Source organism: Kogia breviceps, chromosome 14 (assembly GCF_026419965.1).
Source record: "Kogia breviceps isolate mKogBre1 chromosome 14, mKogBre1 haplotype 1, whole genome shotgun sequence".
In the NCBI taxonomy this organism is placed as follows: Eukaryota; Metazoa; Chordata; class Mammalia; order Artiodactyla; family Physeteridae; genus Kogia; species Kogia breviceps.
Genome location: NC_081323.1, coordinates 75,258,610 through 75,280,008, shown reverse-complemented (window position 1 = coordinate 75,280,008; position 21,399 = coordinate 75,258,610). Strand labels below are relative to the sequence as shown.

The window sequence follows — 21,399 nt, the reverse complement described above, 5'->3', positions numbered from 1 at the left end:
GCCGCGATAGTGAGAGGCCCAGGCACTGCGGTGAAGAGTGGCCCCCGCTTGCCACAACTAGAGAAAGCCCTTGCACAGAAACGAAGACCCAACACAGCAAAAATAAATTAATAAACTCCTACCCCCAACATCTTCTTTAAAAAAAAATGATATCTTTGTCAAACAGTGTGGAGTGTGTTCTATGGGAAGAGCCTGGACACGAGAGATCTATTTGGCATTTGCCCCCAGGTAGAAGCGATCAGGAGTGGGACAAAGCTAGAAGGCAGGACTCTTTCTTGCAGTTGCTCTTGTTTGCTGACCTTGGAACTGGGAAGAAAGATACTCCTGAGAGGCTTCTGCCATAGAATTGGCATGGCTCAGTGAATGAACAACATGAGCTGTGAACAGGTAAGCAAGGGAGCCTGGGCACTGGGCAAAGGGCAATCAGGAGTGGGAGGGTGTGAAGGTCCAGGGGTGACCAGTACTGGAGGGGGCGAATCAAAGAGGAGGGGGAGCTGGAGAGTGGAGGAGCCACCAAGGAGGCGGGAGCAGAACCAAGCAGTGTGTCAAGCAGAGCTGTCTCAGTACAGGGCAAGTGCTGTCTGCTCTTTCTCGTTTATCCAGTTAACAAATATCTACAGGGGCTTCCCTGGTGGCACAGTGGTTAAGAATCTGCCTGCCAGTGCAGGGGACACGGGTTCCATCCTGGTTCAGGAAGATCCCACATGCCGTGGAGCAACTAAGCCCATGCGCCACAACTACTGAAGCCCGTGTGCCCTAGAGCCCGCGGACTGCAGCCACTGAACCCACATGCTGCAACTACTGAAGCCCGCGTGCTTACAGCCCGTGCTCCGTGTCAAAAAGTAGCCCCTGCTTGCCACAACTAGAGAAAGCCCGCACCCAGCAACAGACTCAACGCAGCCAAAAAAAAAAAAAAAGAAAGAAAGAAAGAAAGAAAACAAACACCAACCAAACAAAAACCAACAACAAAAAAATCTACTAAGCATTTACCATGTACTAAGTACTATTCTAAGTGCCAAGGTATAGCAAGGAAAACAGACATAGGCATCCTCTTGGACTTGACATTCGGGTAGGGTGGGGAGAGACAAGTGATAAGCCAGTACATAAATAAGACAAGGTACTCTAATTGCAAATAACAAGAACTACAAAGGAACTAAAACAGAGGACATACTGGAAGTGCCTGTTGCGGGGGGATACCTAGGCCAGGCCTTGGTGAGGAGACGTTTGAGCTGAGATCCAAAGGATGAGAAGGAACCAAAGGGCCGCTCAGCGTGGCCAGGAAAAAAAAAAAAAAAAAAAAAAAAAGATCCAAGGGGAACCGGGTAGGGTCACAGGATGTGGGAGTGGGGGAGGGCAGGGTTTCAGAGGCGGGGGGGGGGGGGGGGCTGATGGGGCTGGGGGCAGGGAGTGGGAGACAGGGGTTTCTAAACAGGGACCGGCACGTGCCAAGTTCTGAGGTAGGCATGAGTTTGGAGGCAGGGGAAGCGGGGTGGGGAGTGGGAAAGGGGCAGGTCACAGATCTCTTGCTTGCCATGATGCGAAGTTTGGATCTGATACTAAATATACTGGGAAGCCACTGGATCATTTCTGTTTTTGTTTTGTGGTAAAATATATATAACAAAATGTACCATTTTAAATATTTTTAAGTGTACAGTTTAGTGGCATTAAGTACATTCACGATGTTGGGCAACCATCACCCCTCTCCGTCTCCAGAACTTTTTCATCTTCCCCAACTGAAACTCTGTACCCCTTAAACAATAATGCTCTATTCCCCCTTCCCCCAGCCCCTGGCAACCACCATTCTACTTTCTGTCTTTGTGAATTTGACTACTTTAGGGACCTCATATAAACCACTGGGGGGGGGGTGGTTTAAGCAGAATGTCAAGGGTCAAGGTAATCCGATTTGCATTTTAAAAACCCACTCTGGGGATTCCCTGGTGGCGCAGTGGTTGAGAGTCCGCCTGCCGATGCAGGGGACGCGGGTTCGTGCCCCGGTCCGGGAAGATCCCACATGCCGCGGAATGGGTAGGCCCGTGAGCTATGGCCGCTGAGCCTGAGTGTCCGGAGCCTGTGCTCCACAATGGGAGAGGCCACAGTGGTGAGATGCCCGCGTACCGCAAAAAAAAAAAAAAAAAGTGTATGTAAAAAACCCACTCTGGCTGCTCTGAGAGTGGACTGCAGTGGGGCAATAGAGTGGAAACGGAGAGTAGCTGAAGGGCTGGAGGTAAACGCTGGAAGATGAAGGGACAGGGCCTGTCCAGGGCTGCACATGGGGGCTGGGTCATTGGAGGGGCACCAGGACGGTGATAAGGTTTCTGGCTGAGTGAGGAGGATGGAGGAGCAGTTCCTGGGGTGGACCTGGAGGTGATGACAGGCTGGACTGCGGCATCTTGGAGCTGGCGGGGAGCTCTTGGAGCTGTCTGGTCCAATGTTTGAAGCAGGGTTTGGGAAGACGAGGGCAGGAGGGGACTCTCTGGGGCACAGGGAAGAACACTTGTTCCCATCTCATGGGAATACTGTTCCACAGAATACACCCTGAGAAAGGCTGCGGCCTGGAGAGGGGAAGGGCCTAGCTTAGATCACACAGTTGAGTTAGTGGCAGAGGCAGGCCTGGAACCTAAAGCTCCCGATCTCTCAGCTGATGCTCTTGATCTTTTCACTACACCAGGCTGCAGTGCCGGATGGATGGGAAAGGCAAAGGGCTGGGTGCCCAGAGGCCAGGTAGGAGACCCCAGGCCTAAATCAGTATGGCCTGAGCAAGAGCTGCTACAGGGTGCCTTTTGTGAAGCCTGTCACCCTCCTGCAGGGCAATTTCACATACCTCCCAAGCACTCGAATGATATATTTTTTTCCCCATGTCTTGACCCCTAAACACAATCCTTTTAACGCTTAGAGCCCATCATTTTAATTTTTTCTCTTTACATTTAATACAACAGTATGGAATTGCATAGGTGACCAGAAGCAGTTCTTCTGACTTCCTAGGTCCCTGCTTCTTGCTGTACCCCACATTACAACTGCATACCTGGCCTAAAATCTCACCTGTCTCTGGTTGCTGACATTGTGACTTCAATAATTGGAGACATCATGGCATGATGGTTCTGACTCCAGAACCCTCACTAGCTGTGTGGCCTGGGGCAAGGTCATTCCTCTGCACCTCAGCTTCCTGATCCAGAAGGGTATCTATCTCTAAAGTGTTGTGACGGTTGAGTTAACAGGCAAAAGCACTTAGAACAGAGTCTGGCATGCAATAAGTGATCGATCAAGATAAGCTAATATTATTAATGTCTTAGTCACATCACAGAACCAACTGCAGCTATGGCATAGTCGGCCACTGTTCTGTTAAGGGACCTTGGAATTGGAAGCACATTCAGATGGAGCATAAAGCAAACGAGTCCTGTCATCCAGTAACTCATCTAACTTTTTTCTTTTTTTAACATTTTTTTGGCCACACCCAACAGCATGTGGAACTTCCCCAACCAGGGATCGAACTTGTGCCCCCTGAATTGGAAGGTGAAGTCTTAACCACTGGACCACGAGGGAAGTCCCTAACCTTTTTTTTTTTTTAAATTGAGAATACTTTCTTTTTATTATACAGGTTTCATATACATAACAATTATTTAGGGAACATTTACAGGCAAGGAGTTCAATTCCAAAACTCCGTTTTCACCCCCACACACTGTACTTCACACTCATCTTCGGGGTCAGCCCAACAGGAATAAGACAAAGTTATTGCTTTGTGAACAGACAGCTTCAATGAAATTAGAGTCTTCCAGAGTCGAGAACAGCACTCAGGATCCTCTTAACTCTTATTAATACCCTGTGTACATATGAATAAAGCCTAAAGATGTGTCTTAGATTACCCCGGCACTTTTAAAGGCTAATATTAAAGTTGAAGCCCATTTCTCAAAAAGTCATAAGAAGTGCACCCGTATTTACAGACCCCATTAAATTACGCATAAATAAAATCTGTACACTCAACGCAGCTTCTCAAAATACAGAATCTCCTCTGGGACTTGGGATGAGAGACGGCAAAAAAAAATGCTTCATGCCCACCCCTTTTCAAGTTTTCTCGAAACACCAAGATGTGAAATAAATACGTAAAATAAAGCTTCCGTACCTTAAAGGAACATGTCTTTTCAAAGAGTCTCCTCCTATTTGAGGAGTTAACTTTCAAAGTTTTGTTTTGTTTTTTTCTTAAAAAGAAAAACATAAAATCATCAGCAGGCTTTGCTTCTACAAGTTTCGTAAAACCCGAAGGGTCCCTGTGAACAAGGGATTTAAAGTGTGTCAAATACCTTTTTTAAAAAAAATAAGTTTATTTTAAAATTTTTATTTACTTTTGGCTGCGTTGGGTCTTCGTTGCTGTGCGCGGGTTTCCTCTAGTGGCGAGCTGGGGCTACGCTTCGTTGCGGTACGCGGGCTTCTCATTGTGGTGGCTTCTCTTGCTGCAGAGCACAGGCTCCAGGCGCTCGGGCTTCAGTAGCTGTGGCACGTGGGCTCAGAAGTTGTGGCTCGTGGGCTCTAGAGCGCAGACTTAGTAGTTGCGGCCCACGGACTTAGTTGCTCCGCGGCATGTGGGATCTTCCCAGACCAGGGATTTGAACCCATGTCCCCTGCATTGGCAGGCGGATTCTTAAGCACTGTACCACCAGGGAAGTCCCTCGTCTAACTTTTTATACTACAGTAATGACTTAATAACGAGAATCCAGTTTGTTTCACAATGTCAGCAGGGGCCAGTAAATCTGAAGCGTTCATGTTACTTTTCTGGGAGCCTGGAGGAGGCAGCGCCAGGAATTGGAGGAAGGGCTCGCATTAGGAGTCTGAAAACCCCGAGTCACTAATGCGCTGCCTGACCTTGGGTCATAACTGGGTTTCAGTTCCTTTCTGTAAAATGACTGAACTCTAAGGGACTGAGAGGCATTCGGCCCGGTGTCCTCAGTAGGAAATAGTAAATATGTGGAAGTACTATAGACAGACTATCTCTATAAGGCACAATCACTGTAGGGATATTTAAGAAACTATTAGAGGAATGGTGGGGGGATGGGGGAGAGGACATTCACTGAATATTCTTATGTACCTTGTAAATGAAAAAACAAAACCCAAAAACCTGAGAAATGAATTAGTTTGCCAATAATAAAAAAATATATTTTAATGACCGGGTCACTGAGTGGGCCTTTTTGCGGGAATTGGGAATTGGACATTTGGCCGGACAGCCCCTCACTCCTAGCCCGGCGTCCCCATCTCCCAAAACCCTCGCCGCTGCCAGCCCTCCCTCACCCGCGCCCGCACCCGCGCCTCACCTTTCACCCACCCGACCTGAGCACGGAAGCGGCTGCGGCCATCTTAACTACGGGCAAGAGGCCCTTGCAAGGCCACTAGCGGAACAGCAAGAGAAGACAACTTGAGGGGGGAATATACCAGATTATCAACGCCAGGCCGACACTGAAGCTGTGACATGCCTTTCGCTAAAGTAGAAGGACGGTACAGTGCCACCACCTCTTCTGAGGGCTTCTTCATTTCCCGGCCCTGGGACCAACGAGTTCGCGAAACGGGCCGTTTCCCGCCATCCTAGAGTGGCCCCACCCCCCAAAGCTACTTCCGGTCGTCTGGGTCCGGAGGGACCCACCCCCACCCAGCACCGCAGGCTGAATCACCAGCGTCCCAACCCTTGGATATGGGGGTGAGCCCAGGACTCCGTCCCCGGCTCTGCTCTGGGCTTCCTGCGCAGGTGCCGGTGAAGGCCAGGCGGGAAGGACCTGGGAGAAGGCCGAGGGCCACGGGCTTCGTGAAGGTGGCCCTGTATTTCTTCCCCGAGGAGTGGGGATGTCTGCGGCGGCATACCTTAACCTGGCCGTGCTCGGTGAGATCCAGCGTCCCGGATCTCTGAAAAGGGAAGCGGGGGGTGGGTGGGACGAACAGGGCCAGGTGCCTGGATCCACTGAGCCTGACTCCAACAGAGTCAGGGTGACTGTTTCCCGGCATCCTCGGCAGATCAGCCTAAATTCATAAGTGACCCTCTTCGGTCAGATTTCAACACTGCAAACTTCTAAAAAAAGTTCAGAACCTGTACCGGCCTTAAAGGCGCATGGCACACTAACCTCCACGGACTCAAACCAGATCTTTCCCTACAGGCAAGTCATCTCCTTGACTCCAGCTAAGTAGAATCTTTGTTCTTTGGACATGCTTCTAGCGTAATGAGCCTTTGTTCTTGCTATTCTGCTGTGTTATACACTGACCTCCAACTCTAACACCCTTCAATGCCCTTCTCAAATGCCATCTTCAAGAAATTCCTTGGGGGAGGGATAAATTGGGAAATTGAGATTGACATATATACACTACTATATATAAAATAGATAACTAATAAGGACCTAGTATATAGCACAGGGAACTCTACTCAATACTCTGTAATGGCCTATATGGGAGAAGAATCTAAAAAAGAGTGGATATATGTATATGTGTAACTGATTCACTGTACACCTGAAACTAACAGAACATTGTAAATCAACTATACTCTAATAAAAATTAGAAAGGAAGAAAAGAAAGAGAGAGGGATGAAGGAAGGAAGAAAGAAAGAGAAAGAAAGAAAAGAAAGAAAGAGAAAGAAAGGAGGGAGGGTGGGAGGAAAGAAAAAAGAAAGAAAGAAAGAAAAAAAAAGAAAGGAAAGAAAAGAAGTAAAATTCCTCCTGGAGTTCTTCTGCCCTGTGCTGGAAGTCTCCTCTAAACTGCAGCTGTGTCCATCTCTATAGCCCTGAGCACAATCTGCCCAAAGGTCCTCTCTGCACCTGTGCCAGCAAAGCTCCTACCTGGTATCTCTCTTAGAGCAGGTACTTTATCTTGGTTCACCGATGTCTCCAATACCTGGAACATCTAGAACAATGCCTGGCACACATGAGGTGCCCAATACATTTTCATTAAATGAATGCATAGGTAGTCTTAAATGCTTATTGGATGATTAGGGTTCTTCCCCAGTTTTGCCAGACCCCAAACCAGCCCTCATCAAATGGATGGAGCAGGAGACCCAGCTGTGGGGTACAGGTGCTCAGGATCCCCTGGAGGAGGAAGCCTGAGAGAAAGCCAGAAAGATGGGAAGTGGAGGTGATGTCCCAGTGTCAGCTGTAAGGGAAAATGTTGAGCAAGAAACACCATCTATATGCTTTTTACTGCTCATGTTACTAATTTTCGCTGACCTGAATTTATGACACCCACTGGAGATTGCAATCTTGACCTTCTCTTTCTCACTTAATTGGCTTTGAGGATCCAAGTGGTCACATGATTAGCTCACACTGTATGAATCATCCAGACCGTAGGTCAGTGGCAGTGTGTGAATTCAAGTTTAGGATGGAGGCAGTTCATCTGTCTTCCAGGTCCCTGGTTCCTATAACAGCTGTCCTTCTGGTTGAGAGTATCTCTTCTGGTTGGCCCTGGAGTGGGTGGGAATGTCCCTGATTTGGGAGCCCTCCACTGGCCGATACAGTCTAGAAAGGGGGCTTCCAGGGCTGGGTACCCATCTGAATGCTTCTGTCATTGTGAAGGTTGATTCTATCACCTGAACATAAGTAGGCCTTGGAGAGTTAACAGGAAAAAAGGTAAGTTTTGAATCTGCTATGTTTCCCAACACTCAGAAAAATGATACATTGGGAAGGGGTAAGCACAAGGAGTCTATTTGGGAGTTGTCATGAGGCTCTGGAAGAGACACTGATGTGGCCTTGGAGCCTGTGGCCAAGTCTCCCTGCTGTAGTCAGGACTTTCCCAGGCCCTCAGTCTGTGCCCAGCTTCAACACCTGGCACTCACACCACACCCTCATCCCCACCCCAAGTGCAGTCATGCTTTACCTTTACCTTCAGCTTGGCCCAGTGCGCTCTGTTTTGTGTTTTTTTCTTTTTTCTTTTTGGACCACACCACACAGCGTGCAGGATCCTAGTTCCCCAACCAGGGATCGAACCTGTACCCCCTGCAGTGGAAACACAGAGTCCCAACCACAGGACCTCCAGGGAAGTCCCGGCCCAGTGCACTCTGGAGAGGGACCCTTTACTTGCAGCTCGTGCAGTACATCTCATGCTACTTGCTGACTCACACAGGCAGGCAGGCCTACTTACTGTCCCCACAGTGGGAGGTGCTTCAGCCAGAGGCCACTAGTAGACCCACCAGCTTGGTACCATGGCCCTCAGGGTCTGACCCAGGGGTGCAGACTCCGCCCAAGGTTCTTCTCCAGGAGAGTCCAGACCCCCCTGCCAGTTTTCAGCACTACCCAGGGCTCTTCCAGTGTGTGATAGGGATGGGCACTGAGAGGTGACAAAAAGCCATCACTCTTAATGGAAATTTTCTAATTTCTTTTGTGTCCTTCAGGGGGCCTGAGAGGCTAAGAGAACTTGCTGGGGTTGAGCCCCTGGGCAACTCTGCACCCTTAGTCCTTACCCTCCACGGACCACCCTACAACAAGCCTCTCTCCTTGGCCAGGCTGACCCCTCCCAAGTTTATGTCTTCCCCTTCCCTCCTGCTGAGATCGACTCTTTACTTGCCCAGCTCCCCTAGGGAGAAGCAGCCAGTGGATACAGGGTGTCAGGCGGAAGCCTTATGGGGGCCTTTGGAAGGAGGCAAACGGACAAGAGCTTCAGAGTAGACCCCAGAGCTGCTGAAGATGTGAAGTGCATGTCCATGAAGTGTGTGAAATGCTGTGACTGATTTAAGTCGCCAAAGGAAAAATATCAAGGCTTCTTAGGGCAGGGTATTTATGAAGGCTTGTGGGAAGCACAGACTAGACAGTCAATAAATGTGTCCGGTGAGAGAGAGGGTTTGGAGGTAGAAATGATGGAGAGAGTTGGTGCCATTTGCTAAGACAAAGACCCCAGGAGGGGCAGGTTATAGGAAGAAAGGCATGAGTTCAGTTTGAGCCACGCAGAGTCCGAGGTTCTTGTGGGCCATCCATGCCGGGGCAAGGTGGCAGGTGGCTCTGTGATCAGGAGCTCAGGAGCCAAGCTTGAGCTAGAGGTAAATAGATGTTCGGGAGACGTCCTGTAGGGCATGTTGGGGGAGTGTAAGCTTACAGAAAGAGGGTCCTTCCGACCTTTCTCTAACCTCACCCTACTCTTCCCCAATCGCCCCCACGATCTCCTGAAACAGAAGCTCCCATAATTTCAGGCTCTATCAAACTTCCAGTAGAGAAGGTTCTTTTACCCGCTCCATTTTTTTTACCCTCAACATTGGGGGAAGCCTGCTGTCACCCAGTGATGGCCAGCGAGGAAATTGAACGTCTGAATTAAAAGCGCGGAGCGGCCTGGGGTCTGGGCTGGAGGTCGCTGTTCCAAACCTGGGCGGGGCCGCAGCTGCGCCGCCAGCGCGGCGGGCGCGGGGACCCGGCGGGGAAGCCGGGCCGCCGCGCCTCCGGGGCCGGGCGCCAAGCTCTGGGGAACGCCGCCTCCAGGCTGGTGGCAGCGCTTCCTCGGGCTCCTGTAGCTGCCGCGGCCATGTTGGCTGAGGGCTCGAAGACAAAGCCACCTGAAGACACCGGGGCGGCGTCATCTGGGCAGGATGGCGCGGGAGCGAAGTTCGTGGGGCCGCGTTGCCGCCATCTCTTAGGAAGGCATCTTCCAGTTCTGGTTTTCGGTGCACCTTCAGCCACCCGCTCTTAGTGTTCAGCCACCCCCGTGGGCCCTCGAGGGGCCGCTCCTGGTCTCCCGGCCTCACGACGGCGTCCCGACCCTCGGGCCCGGCCAGGGAGCGTTCTGGATCGCGGAGGCTCCGCGGACCCCGGCGGGTAGGGGTGGCGCTGGCCCGCCGCCGGGGTGGCACTTACGATGGCGCCGCCCCCGGCCCTGCTCCCGGCGCGGGAACCTAACGGGGCCGGGCGCCAGGGGGGGACACCCGAGCCCCTCAGCTTCGCGGACGTGGCCGTCTACTTCTCCCCGGAGGAGTGGGGGTGTCTGCGGCCCGCGCAGAGGGCCCTGTACCGGGACGTGATGCGGGAGACCTACGGCCACCTGGGCGCGCTCGGTGAGGCTCCACCTGCTCGCCTGCGCCCACAACCCCGTCCACCCCGCCCAGCCTCTGGGTCCTGCACGTGGAGTAGGAGGCCCCAGCCTGGGCGGCGGCCTCCCCCACAGCGTGGGCTTTGCGTTCTTCTCCCCCAGGCTTCCGAGGTACCAAGCCAGCCCTCATCTCCTGGGTGGAGGAAGAGGCCGAACTGTGGGGTCCAGATGCCCGGGATCCTGAGACGGGAGAGTGTCTTAGAGAAGCAGACACAGGTGAAGTAGTGGGTGCTTTGTCCCGTGGGGACTTCCTCTGGGTCCGACCCATCCTGCTACCCTCTGCCAACTCCTTACCTGCTCATCAGTTTCCTCCCTGAATTGCTTTCCCAGCTAAGGTTGTTATGCCTGGTCCCTGCCTAGCTCTGGATTCAGCCTAGAAAGGGGCTGTGAGTGTGACCCAGGCATTCCTGCCTCTCCACTCCCAGCTCCGCGGTATCTGAGCCCCTCACATCTAGTTGGTCTCTAAGCTCCTTGGAGCTCCGCATCACCCCGTGGGCTGTTTGCCTGCTCTCTAGCTCCTCTGCCACCTCCTCTGTTGTAGTTTACTTTCTTTTTGTTGTATTTTTGTAGCAGCCTCCTTTCTCTTGGCGTGCACGGTTTTCTTCCTCCACTTCATCCTGTCCACCTATTGCACAGTGCCCAGCTCCTCTGAACTTGTCAACGCCAGTCACCTTCATGCCTGTTTGTGCTGCATCCTTACCATCCACTCATCCTCCATGATCCAGCCTAATTGTTATCCCTCTGACCCCCATTTCCCCAGCCCTGAGGTAGAATGTACTGTGCCCCTGTTCCTTCCCTCTCTCTCTGTCTCTGCAGCTTTTCTTACCATCCTGTGCAGCTGAGGAAAAGGTGTCACTCCTAGCTTCCCTGCCTGTACCAGGCTGAGTCCCAGAGGCAGCTGTGGGTCCAGAAGGTGCCTGTATCTAAGAGGATTCTCTGTCCCCATATGGGCTGTGGGAATCAAGGACCAGGGTAAGCCAGGGTCTGAACTCTCGCCTTATCTCCCAGCAGGTTCCAGAGACAAGGAAGAGAAAGGACAAAGAGAAGGGACCGAGACACTGGGGAAGAACCTTTCTGTGGACGCTCAGCCTCACGGGCTGAGGGCTCTCAAACCCTTTTCTGCTGGGTTTTCTTATGGTTGGGAGCAGCCATCGAAGGTGCCTCACCGGGGTCGCCCACCACTCTGTGCCCATCCCCCGGTCCCCAGGGCAGACCAGAGGCACGGTTGCTACATGTGCGGGAAGAGTTTCGCTTGGCGCTCCACCCTGGTGGAGCACCTGTACACCCACACGGGCGAGAAGCCCTTCAGCTGCCCTGACTGTGGCAAGGGCTTCAGCCAGGCCTCCTCTCTGAGCAAGCACCGGGCCATCCACCGAGGGGAGCGGCCCCACCGCTGCCCGGACTGTGGCCGGGCCTTCACCCAGCGCTCCGCCCTCACCACCCACCTCCGGGTCCACACGGGCGAGAAGCCCTACAGCTGTGCTGACTGCGGCCGCTGCTTCAGCCAGAGCTCCGCCCTCTACCAGCACCAGCGGGTCCACAGCGGCGAGACCCCCTTCCCGTGCCCAGACTGTGGCCGCGCCTTCGCCCACGCCTCAGACCTCCGGCGCCACGTGCGCACCCACACAGGCGAGAAGCCCTATCCGTGCCCAGATTGCGGGCGCTGCTTCCGGCAGAGCTCCGAGATGGCGGCCCACCGGCGCACCCACAGCGGCGAGCGCCCCTACGCCTGTCCGCAGTGCGGCAGGTGCTTCGGCCAGAAGTCAGCCATGGCCAAGCACCAGTGGGTCCATCGGCCCGGGGCAGGGCGGCGCAGGGGCCGGGGTACCAGTGGGTTGCCTGTGCCCCTGGCCTCTGGCCGAGGGGACCTGGACCCACCCGTGGGCTTCCAGCACTACCCAGAGATATTCCAGGAGTGTGGGTGATGGCCTCAACGGTGACAAGGCAAAGGGTGAAGATCTAGACATTGTCTGAAGCCCAGGGTGGCCTCAGGGGCCTGAAACTCTGGCAGCTCCGGGGAGGCCACAGAATTCCCAGCCAGAGCTGGACCTGGGGGAGGAGGACTGTTTCATCTTAGGCCCTCACGAGCTTCATCTGCTGATACCTTGTTCCCTACTGTCCCAGACTCTAGAAGCCCCCTTTGCTGAGTTAGGGCTGAGGTTAGAACCCCCACTAGACTTCCACTGTGGGGAAGAAAAGGCTGTTTCTAAGAGGATTGAGGTGGAGAACTTTGTTTTACCCACTGACTTTACTGCAGAAGTTAAAAACTGATGGCCGGGGACTGAATGTGGTCACATTCAGGACTGAATGTCGCCTCTAGCAGCCTTTTAAAAAAAATTATTTTTTTTTTAGCCCAGCCAACATTTTAAAATGTTATGAATTATTGGTTAAGATTTAAAAATCAAGATATTTCACACACAAAAAAACAGGTTTCTGGCCTCTCTTGAAAAATCGAAAGATTTGGCAACTCCACCTGAGCTCCCACAAAACCACAACTGGTGGGAGCTGAGGGGCAGTTGCCCCTTTGGATGGAGACCAGGCTCTCCAGTTCAGCATGCCCGCCACTCCTTATCACCTCCTGGCCAGTGTCAGCTGGCACTCATCATGGCTGGCAACATCTCTGGCAAAGCAGGCCCTCTCCATCTGGCATTTTTCTACTCATTTACATGACCTGTTGGGTTCCTGTAGTCATTTGAGTTTGCAAACTAGTCTACAGCATTCAGTTGTTCTTGAATCAGGGTTTCAGGTAGAGAGCGTATTTGTGAAAGGGTGGCAGGAGAGAAGTAAAAGGAGGCTTTATGTTAGATCTTGGCTTGTATTGCATTTTATGGTTTACAAAGTACTGTCTTGTCCATCAACTCATATCACCCTCATAATTGCCTATGGAAGGAAGCATCTTGCTTGGAGAGGACAGCCCATCAGGAAGAGGCAGTCAGGACTGAATTTTTTTGCCCCAGATGGAGTGGTGTCTCCACCTCAGCACCACTCAGCTGACCTGCACTTCCTGTTTTTGAAGGGGAGGGGCCTGAAAGACCCCTCTAGTACTCCTTGGGCCTCCCTGGGAGCACCCTATGGCTCAGGCTTTGCTATTCTAGGCCCAGCCAGGAGGGCCTCATCACATTTTTGAACTGGAAGAGATCTTAGCTTTTCCATCCTTTTGCATTTGGGGGCATTGAGACCGGGGAAAGCTGAGCAACCTGTCCAAGGTCACACATGGAGTGAGATGCTAGGATTATTTGTTTCCTGCTGTCTTTACCATACCACTCCTGAGTTCCTTGCCAGTTCTCAGCCAGGGTTGTGGAAGCATCTTCCCACTCCCTGAGATGACAGCCAGGCACTGACCTAGACTAGGGACAGAGCAGCCCAGTGTTAATGAAGCCCAGGTATAAGATGAATGACAAAACAACCACATAGCCAACAAGGCAAGGGAGAAACCAGCCTTAGATGAGAGTTCCAGGGCCAACAAAATCAGAGCTTGCATCTTCACTCTCTTTAGGACCTCCATCACCAACAAAGGGGGACAAGGCCAGGAACATTTGGGGTTAGTAGCCAGAGGGAACTGTACTATTCTATATTCCCAAGCTCTGCACAGAATCCCTCCCCCATCACCCTGTGACTCCATCATCCATCTACCGCTCATTCCTTTGTGGTCAGAGTCCAGCCTTGTCCAGGTGATGGAAGTAGCCAGCCACGTGCAGACCCTTTCTTGCCTCTGGTCAGGATGACCCTTCCCCTCAAGTAAGAGTAGCAAGGACTTATGTCCTCGGTGACCTGTGTGCCCTCCCTTCTGAGAACTCAGCCCTGTGTCTGGCCTTAGGAAGAAACCAGATTTGTCAACCTAAAACTTCTAAAGGAAGAGGTACAAAAGTTGGGGAAAAGACACTGTTCAGGTAAAGTGATGAACTGACTTGATTCCAACCTAATCTTCCAATCTGACCCCACCGAGATCTCTCTTAGACTAAACTTCACCAGTAGGATTGGCTCATATGCCACCTGTCACAGGGGGAATGTGGGAGTAAGGAGAGGCACCTTGGCAGTAGTAGCTACCTTTGTACCAGCTTTTATTCCCCTAGAGAAGCCAGTGTCCAACCCATCCTTCCCTTGCCCCTCAGCACTTCTTGGGGAAAGCACAGCCTACAATACCACTTCTCGGGTCAGCCTCAAAGCCAGATCTGGACCCTGTCTGAGCTTGCCAATTAAAGGTATAATTACTACTTTCTCTGAGTGCTCTGAAGTTTTCAAGACTTGTGTAGGGCCCCCAAACCAGAACCAACTCCTCTGCTTCCTGACCTGGTGACCCAATTTTCCCCCCACTTAATATTTGAGTATCATGGAACGCTTAAGCCTCAGCTTCACCCCCTTCTTAGCTCCTCACTCCTTGGCATGGATACTTCCCCTAAAGTTAAGGCTCCCTTTTCTCTCCGCTACCACAGGTTTTTGAGGCTCAGCCCCTGAAGCAACTTAAGCCAGGAAGAGGGTTTTCCTAGGGCTTCATTGGTGCATCAGGAGAAATGCTTGTCTGCACCAGTGAAAACATAAGCCCCATCCACATGGCCAGAGTGAGAGGTCAAGGCCATGAGCACATGGCCCCTTCCTAGTTTGTCCAAGCCATGTAAAGGATAAGTATTGATTTGATCTCCAAAGACCCCTAAATTTGGGGGAAATATTTGTTTATGTGTTTCTTTCTAGGAACAGTACGTGCAAAGACGTTTATGACTCAGAAGCTAAAACCTGCTCGAGGCCAATATTTTTCAAAGTAACGCCTTTCTGCCACAGAATCACATGCAGTTATTTCTTCAAAATGCAGCTAGCTCCCTGGGCCCTGTCCCTAGTCTATTGTATCTCCAGGGATGGAATGTTATGGCTGCTAAAGGTTGAGAGAACCACTGCTCTGAATATAAAAATGTTATTTTCTTTTTTTAAAAAATTTATTTTATTATTTTATTATTATTTTTTTGGCTGTGTTGGGTCTTTGTTGCGTGCGGGCTTTCTCTCGTGTGGTGAGTGGGGTCTACTTTTCGTTGTGGTGCGCAGGCTTCTCATTGCAGTGGCTTCTCTTATTGTGGAGCACGGGCTCTAGGTGCACAGGCTTCAGTAGTTGTGGCGCGCGGGCTCAGTAGTTGTGGCACGCGGGCTCTAGAGCGCAGGCTCAGTAGTTGTGGCGCACGGGCTTAGTTGCTCTGCAGCATGTGGGATCTTCCTGGACCAGGGCTCGAACCTGTGTCCCCTGCATTGGCAGGTGGATTCGTAACCACTGCGCCACCAGGGAAGGCCAAAAATGTTATTTTCTAGCTGCTCTTAGCGTTGCAAGAGTAGGGGTTGGTGTCGGGGCCTGTTCTAAATGTGTCAGGCCAGCTGATGACTTCGCCATACACAAAGACTCCCATTTCTTTGTTCTTCCCACAGAGGCCTGTGTCACGATTGGTCTCTTTCTGGGTACCTCAAAGCTTCCCGAATCTACCTGGGCATCTCTTGTAGCATCTGACAGAAGGCCTCTTAGAGGGCTTGTCCTTTGCACGCAGGGAGGAAGCAGATCACACAGAAGCCCCTCTCACACAGAACTTTTGTCAAGACTCTTTTGGGTGTGGGCCAAGTTGGTTGGACCATAAACTGGCTGCACACGGAATAGTTCTGCCCCAGTGCTGCTGCACACCAAGGGATGATGTTGTGGACAAAGTGGCTACCCAACTCAGGACATGCACTTGGTCAAGTTGGAACCCTCATCAGAGTCTTCCCTGTGCTTAGAGCCTATTCCTGCTATGGGCATGTGGCCAGCAGAGGCTGGCTGCGTCTCAAAGCTCCATTGCATAGAGAGGACAGGTGCTGGAGGAGGCTGCCTGGAAGCCGGCCAGGTACTAGTGAGACTGAATTTCCACATGGAAATACTGGTGTCAGAGCAGACTGAAGCCCTGGCCCAACTTCTGCTATTCGTGGGGCTTGTGGCCCATGCTATGAAGAGTGCAGGCAGGGACCATGTCAGAGCTGGGGCTGGAGGACTCGCCACATACTTTGCAGGGGACGGTTGCTCTCCTGTGGGAATTTTCTGGTGGGTAAGCAGGTTGGAGGTCAGAGAAAAGTGTCTCATGAAGGAGACTTTTGTCTCTCATTTGTGTGCTTTGGGGATGACCAGGAGGTGGCCCAGGTCCAGCTCTTCCCATAATCACTGCACTTGTGGGGTGTTCTGCCTGTGTGGGCCCTCTAGTGCTGGACCCTGTGAGCCATTCTTCATGAAGGCTTTAGGACGGAGTGGGATGGGAGAGAGGCATGGAGCTGGAAGCTGATCCTCTGGAGGGCAAAGGACTCCTGCTTTATTTGTAGGAAGGTATCTATCTGTGATTCTGTCTGTAAGCCTCTACTGAGAACTGAGATCGTCTCTCCAGCCTTTTCTCATTTGGAATTCTCCAAATTCTTGTTCTCATCTCTTTTCAGGAGAATGGAAGATGCCATCTTTCCTCCTAAGTAGTTTCCTCCTTTCCGTTCTCTGGTAAGGCAACAAGAAAACACAATCTATGGTTCCTGCATCACTCCCACAGAGAGAATTTGGTTCATTAATTGTCAAGAACACTACCAACTAGTTTCAGCAGCAAGGGTAGAAGAAGGACAAGAACTGGATCCTATTAAATTGTCTTTCCAGGGTCACTTTTCCTTTGATTCAAAGCTGCACCTAGGGTAGTGTTTCTCAGGTTCCCTTCCTCTACAAGCCTCTATCCAAGTCAGACAGGACTGGAGAGTGGTTCTCTCCTATCCACTGCCACTCCTGAGAAAATCCAGGAACCAGGGACAAAGGCTCCAAGGGATTGAGTTAAACTCAGTCTTTGGGGGAAGGTGGAGGGGAGAGGCAGGGTAACAGAAAAGGAAACAACCTTTCTGCGGCAGGATCTTCCCCGACTGGCCACTTCGGCACCTGGAACCTGTGGGAAGAAGGAAAGTGCTGGGAAAGAGAGTCTGTGAAGAGATCGGGGAGTCAAGGGTGTCTGTCCTCAGATGCCTTGTCTTTCATTCTTCAGAAATATAAAACCTAATGAAGGGTAAACGGGGGCGGGAAAATGTCTGAAAGCACAGGCTCGACAAGAAGGGAGACGCCAGGGACCTCCCTCCCACTCCTCCCTCTAGCACTTCTGAAGCACAAAAGAGGTGGAACCGGCCTGCGCACCCTGTAGCCAATCAGAAAGGTGCCTCGCGTTCCCTGGCGACCATTAACGCCTAGCAGTTGGTGTAGTGGGAGGAGGCGGGACGGTGGCTGCACCGACCAATCGGTGAGCTCCCTGGGAGGGAGGGGCGGTGCCTCTGGAAACTGGAGGCAGGCCTGTTTCCTTGGCAACGATCCTAGCCCTCCCTGAAGGGGGAAGGGTGGAGATTAAGAGAAGCAGCGAGCGGAGGGGGCTAGGAGGACTGGGGGTGGGCGCGCCGGTGTGGGGGAGTGAAGTTCGAGGAGGGGGGGTTCCAGGCTCAGGAGCCTCGATGAGCCTAAGTGGCGGGGTGGGGTCCCGAGGCGCGGCCAGAGCTGACACCAAGGCCCGGGAGGGGAGGGGAGCTAGACACCGCCCCCGCTGGCACCGGGAAGCGTCGCTCCTTCTCGCTGACCTTGGTCTCGCTTGTTGCCTCGCCCTTGGCCACAGGCACTGACGGACGCAGGGCCGGGAGACGGACATATAGGCCCCTGGGCGGACAGGACCTAGGACATAGGCACACAAACTGCCCCAGCTTCTCCCGCCGGCTCCAGGGCACCCCGTCCTCGCCTACCTCGACGCCGGGGCCATCCAGCCCAGGGTTAATGCCAACGAGTTTCCGCCTCCAGCCGCTCCTAGAGAGGCCGCGGCGCTAGCCAGCGGGGGAAACTGGCCGCGGACGGACACTTCCTGTGCGGAGGGGAGGGGGACGGTCAGCCGTAGCCCACCCGGGGGCTGGGAGGCCAGACGTCGGGGTCTCGGGCGGGGAGCGGTATCCCGGGGCGGCAAGGCGAGTCGTGAATCCCCTCATCTCCGAGGTCACGACGTGTGGGGGCCTCCGAGGACCCCAGGGCAAGCCCAGACCTTGTGGGTGGGGGCGGGGCCGCGGGTAGGGGAGGGGCCCGGCGGGCCGGAGAGGCCCAGGGTCAAGACGTCCGGCCTCAGGGGCCGGGGCTGGACAGCCGGGTCCCCTGGGTGGCGCTGAGCGTGCGAGCGGCGAGGACCCGGGTCTCGGGGCACTCAGACCGGGTCGCAGGATCGTCCGCCATCGCCGCTGCCGCCGCACTGGGAGCCGGCGGGGATGGAACGGGAGGCGTCGCCGTGGGGCCTCGAGCCCCGGGATGTGCAAAGTCCTGACGAAATGGGGAGCCCCGAAGGGTCCCTCAAAGGTGAGGGAGGGAGCGCCCCTCCGAGGAGCGTGACTGGGAGCGGGAGAGGGGGCTGTAGTGGGTGGGAGGGGAAGAGAGCCGGGGGCTTGGACACCTGGGACTTGGAGGAGGCGGGGGCGGGGACCCGGTGTCCTGGGTTTGCTGAGGGGGAGGTGGGAATTTCAGCACTTGCTCGAGGGCCAGCGACCCTGCTTGAGGAGGAGGGAAAGGTTTGTGGCAACTAATGGTGGGACCCAGTGACCTTCCAGGCCCCACACAATCTGGGTTTTTTGTAATTCTCTGATCCTGCAGGCAACATGAGTGAGAATGAGGAAGAGGAAATTTCTCAGCAAGAAGGCACTGGGGACTATGAGGTGGAAGAGATACCTTTTGGGCTTGAACCCCAGAGCCCTGGGTTTGGGCCACAAAGCCCAGAGTTTGAACCCCAAAGCCCCAGGTTTGAGCCTGAGAGTCCAGGTTTTGAGTCCCGAAGCCCTGGTTTTGTGCCCCCAAGCCCTGAGTTTGCACCCAGAAGCCCTGAATCAGATTCTCAGAGCCGTGAATTTGAACCCCAAAGCCCTAGGTATGAGCCCCAAAGCCCAGGGTATGAACCCAAGAGCCCTGGATATGAACCCCGGAGCCCTGGGTATGAACCCCGGAGCCCTGGGGATGAATCTCAGAGCTCCAGGTATGAATCCCAGAGCCCGGGGTATGAACCGCAGAACCCTGGATTTGAACCCCAGAATCCTGAGTTCAAAACCCAGAGCCCTGAATTTGAAGCTCAAAGTTCCAAATTCCAGGAAGGTGCAGAGATTCTTCTGAATCCTGAGGAAAAGAATCCCTTGAGCATCCCCTTGGGAGTCCACCCTTTGGACTCTTTCACCCAGGGGTTTGGGGAGCAGCCCACTGGGGGCCTGCCCCTAGGACCCCCTTTTGAGATGCCCACAGGGGCCCTGCTGGCTACACCCCAGTTTGAGATGCTCCAGAATCCCCTGGGCCTGACGGGGACCCTTCGTGGTCCAGGCCGACGTGGTGGCCGGGCCAGGGGTGGGCAGGGCCCGAGGCCTAACATCTGCGGCATCTGTGGGAAGAGTTTTGGGCGGGGCTCCACCCTGATCCAGCACCAGCGCATCCACACAGGTGAAAAACCCTATAAATGTGAGGTCTGTAGCAAGGCCTTCTCCCAGAGCTCTGACCTCATCAAACACCAGCGCACGCACACGGGCGAGCGGCCCTACAAGTGCCCCCGTTGCGGCAAGGCCTTCGCTGACAGCTCTTACCTGCTTCGCCACCAGCGCACGCACTCTGGTCAGAAGCCCTACAAGTGCCCGCACTGCGGCAAGGCCTTCGGCGACAGCTCCTACCTCCTGCGGCACCAGCGCACCCACAGCCATGAGCGGCCCTACAGCTGCCCCGAGTGTGGCAAGTGCTACAGCCAGAACTCATCCCTGCGTAGTCACCAGAGGGTGCACACCGGGCAGAGGCCCTTCAGCTGTGGCATCTGTGGCAAGAGCTTCTCCCAGCGCTCAGCACTTATCCCCCATGCCCGCAGCCATGCCCGCGAGAAGCCCTTCAAGTGCCCTGAGTGCGGCAAGCGCTTTGGCCAGAGCTCGGTGCTGGCCATCCACGCCCGTACCCACCTGCCGGGTCGCACGTACAGCTGCCCCGACTGCGGCAAGACCTTCAATCGCTCCTCCACGCTGATTCAGCACCAGCGCTCTCACACAGGCGAGCGGCCCTACAGGTGCGCCGTGTGTGGCAAGGGCTTCTGCCGCTCCTCCACGCTGCTGCAGCATCACCGGGTCCACAGCGGGGAGCGGCCCTACAAGTGCGATGACTGTGGAAAGGCCTTCTCTCAGAGCTCCGACCTCATCCGCCACCAGCGGACCCACGCGGCCGGCCGGCGCTGACCTGGGGCCCCGTCGGGGTGGGGAGGTGATGGTCAGAAAAGAAGGGGACAGGGAGCTAGAGAAACCTTGAGAGAGAATAGGGGAAACGCTGGAGGAGGGAGGAGTCGAGGGTTCTAGGAGGAGAGGGGGCCGGGATGGAGGAAGCGACATGACACGGAGACTTATGGGAAATGGGCTATGAAGAGGGGTTGGAGGGAGGCCAAGCTGGCAGCGGGAGGCTCCGGGAGAGATCCAGAAAGAGGTCAGCAGAGAGCTGGCCTCAGCAGCAGCATGCCCCTTGGTGGAAGCCTGGCTTGGCAAAGTGCTAGGTGGGGGTGGGGGGTGGGGGGGTTGGGTTACTTAATTAGAGTGGGTAGCTTAGATTGGTAGCTACTGAGACCCTCGTTGAGTCAGGAAGGGGTGAGGGTAGGCGGGGCGGGGAGTGGGGCCCCGGAACTTGGCCTGGCTTCTGAGTGCAAACCCCAGCCTCCCTTGTCTTCCTCAGGCTTTGGAGCCCCTGAATTTGAGTTCAATAAAAACCTTTATGTGGTAAAAGAGACTTGTCCTTAAAATGTGTGCATGGATAGTACCTCCCCTGGGCAGTGTGAGGTACTAGGTCATCACTACAGCCAGTGAAGCTGCAAGCCCTTGTCTGGGAAGTGCTTTATTTTCAGTGTTTCACTGGAATCTTATAAACTGAGGCTCAGGAGACGTGACTTGCCCATATCTGTGCTAGTTCACATCCTGTGCTTTGAATGCTGCACAGACACAAAGGGGGTCCAGTGTAGGTGTGAGAAAACCCTCAGCCTTGTGGAGGTCCCTACTGCCAAACACGGAGGGTCTGTCCTTGGGCCAGAAAACACCCTGATTCTCATATCCAGGCCTAGTGCCTGCGTTCCAGCTCTCCCAGGCTCCCAGCAGCCAGCTGGGCTGTCCCCTCTCCGCTCCCAGCTGGAACCTCTAGCCACCCCTCTGTGCACACTCTGACCGGAATTACAGGAATTGTCTGCAGTTCCAACCCCACCCATAGGGGGCGCATACTGGACCCAGTACGAAGGTTGGACAACTTCAGCCTTTAAGACCCACTAGGCTGGTCCTTTTTAGGACCATGTTGTTACCACCCCTACTCTGTCCTACTTTCCTTTAGCATCTGAGCCTCAGCCTCCT

At 53.8% G+C, this 21,399-nt stretch overlaps 2 protein-coding genes and 1 long non-coding RNA gene across 7 annotated transcripts; 2 read left to right on the top strand and 1 right to left on the bottom strand.

Moving 5' to 3' along the window:
* The first annotated feature begins 5,619 nt into the window (after nt 1–5,619).
* ZNF764 (zinc finger protein 764) lies at nt 5,620–14,243 on the top strand. Of its 4 annotated transcripts, none has more exons than XM_067012462.1 (3): nt 5,620–5,860; nt 10,129–10,242; nt 11,038–14,243. In XM_067012462.1, the coding sequence occupies exons 1-3, from the start codon at nt 5,824–5,826 to the stop codon at nt 11,949–11,951; spliced, it is 1,065 nt and encodes a 354-aa protein (XP_066868563.1). In that variant the 5' UTR covers nt 5,620–5,823; the 3' UTR covers nt 11,952–14,243. The 4 variants fall into 4 exon arrangements, with proteins under 4 accessions (XP_066868563.1, XP_058892214.1, XP_058892211.1 ...); XM_059036231.2 differs by having other exon boundaries at nt 5,654–5,860; nt 11,035–14,243; XM_059036228.2 differs by lacking the exon at nt 5,620–5,860 and adding an exon at nt 9,385–9,991 and having other exon boundaries at nt 11,035–14,243.
* Nucleotides 14,244–14,930: 687 nt separating this feature from the next.
* On the bottom strand, nt 14,931–18,082 carry LOC136792509 (uncharacterized). 2 transcript variants are annotated; one of them, XR_010836400.1, is made up of 3 exons: nt 17,770–18,082; nt 16,890–16,937; nt 14,931–16,507 (listed from the first exon to the last, which is right to left on the bottom strand). It is a non-coding gene; the product is annotated as an uncharacterized lncRNA (long non-coding RNA). The 2 variants fall into 2 exon arrangements; XR_010836401.1 differs by lacking the exon at nt 17,770–18,082 and adding an exon at nt 17,611–17,682 and having other exon boundaries at nt 16,422–16,507.
* On the top strand, nt 17,881–20,787 carry ZNF768 (zinc finger protein 768). The gene is made up of 2 exons (XM_059036215.2): nt 17,881–18,364; nt 18,656–20,787. The coding sequence occupies exons 1-2, from the start codon at nt 18,277–18,279 to the stop codon at nt 20,251–20,253; spliced, it is 1,686 nt and encodes a 561-aa protein (XP_058892198.1). The 5' UTR covers nt 17,881–18,276; the 3' UTR covers nt 20,254–20,787.
* The last annotated feature ends 612 nt before the right edge of the window (nt 20,788–21,399 follow it).

What these genes read in the sequence shown, in the direction of transcription:
- ZNF764 (XM_059036228.2), top strand. Translation starts at nt 9,796, where the DNA reads ATGGCGCCGCCCCCGGCCCTGCTCCCGGCGCGGGAACCTAACGGGGCC. An exon ending in CGGCCACCTGGGCGCGCTCG is followed by an intron (nt 9,992 to 10,128) that starts GTGAGGCTCCAC and finishes CTTCTCCCCCAG; the next exon opens with GCTTCCGAGGTACCAAGCCA. An exon ending in TCTTAGAGAAGCAGACACAG is followed by an intron (nt 10,243 to 11,034) that starts GTGAAGTAGTGG and finishes CTTATCTCCCAG; the next exon opens with CAGGTTCCAGAGACAAGGAA.
- ZNF768 (XM_059036215.2), top strand. Translation starts at nt 18,277, where the DNA reads ATGGAACGGGAGGCGTCGCCGTGGGGCCTCGAGCCCCGGGATGTGCAA. An exon ending in CCCCGAAGGGTCCCTCAAAG is followed by an intron (nt 18,365 to 18,655) that starts GTGAGGGAGGGA and finishes CTGATCCTGCAG; the next exon opens with GCAACATGAGTGAGAATGAG.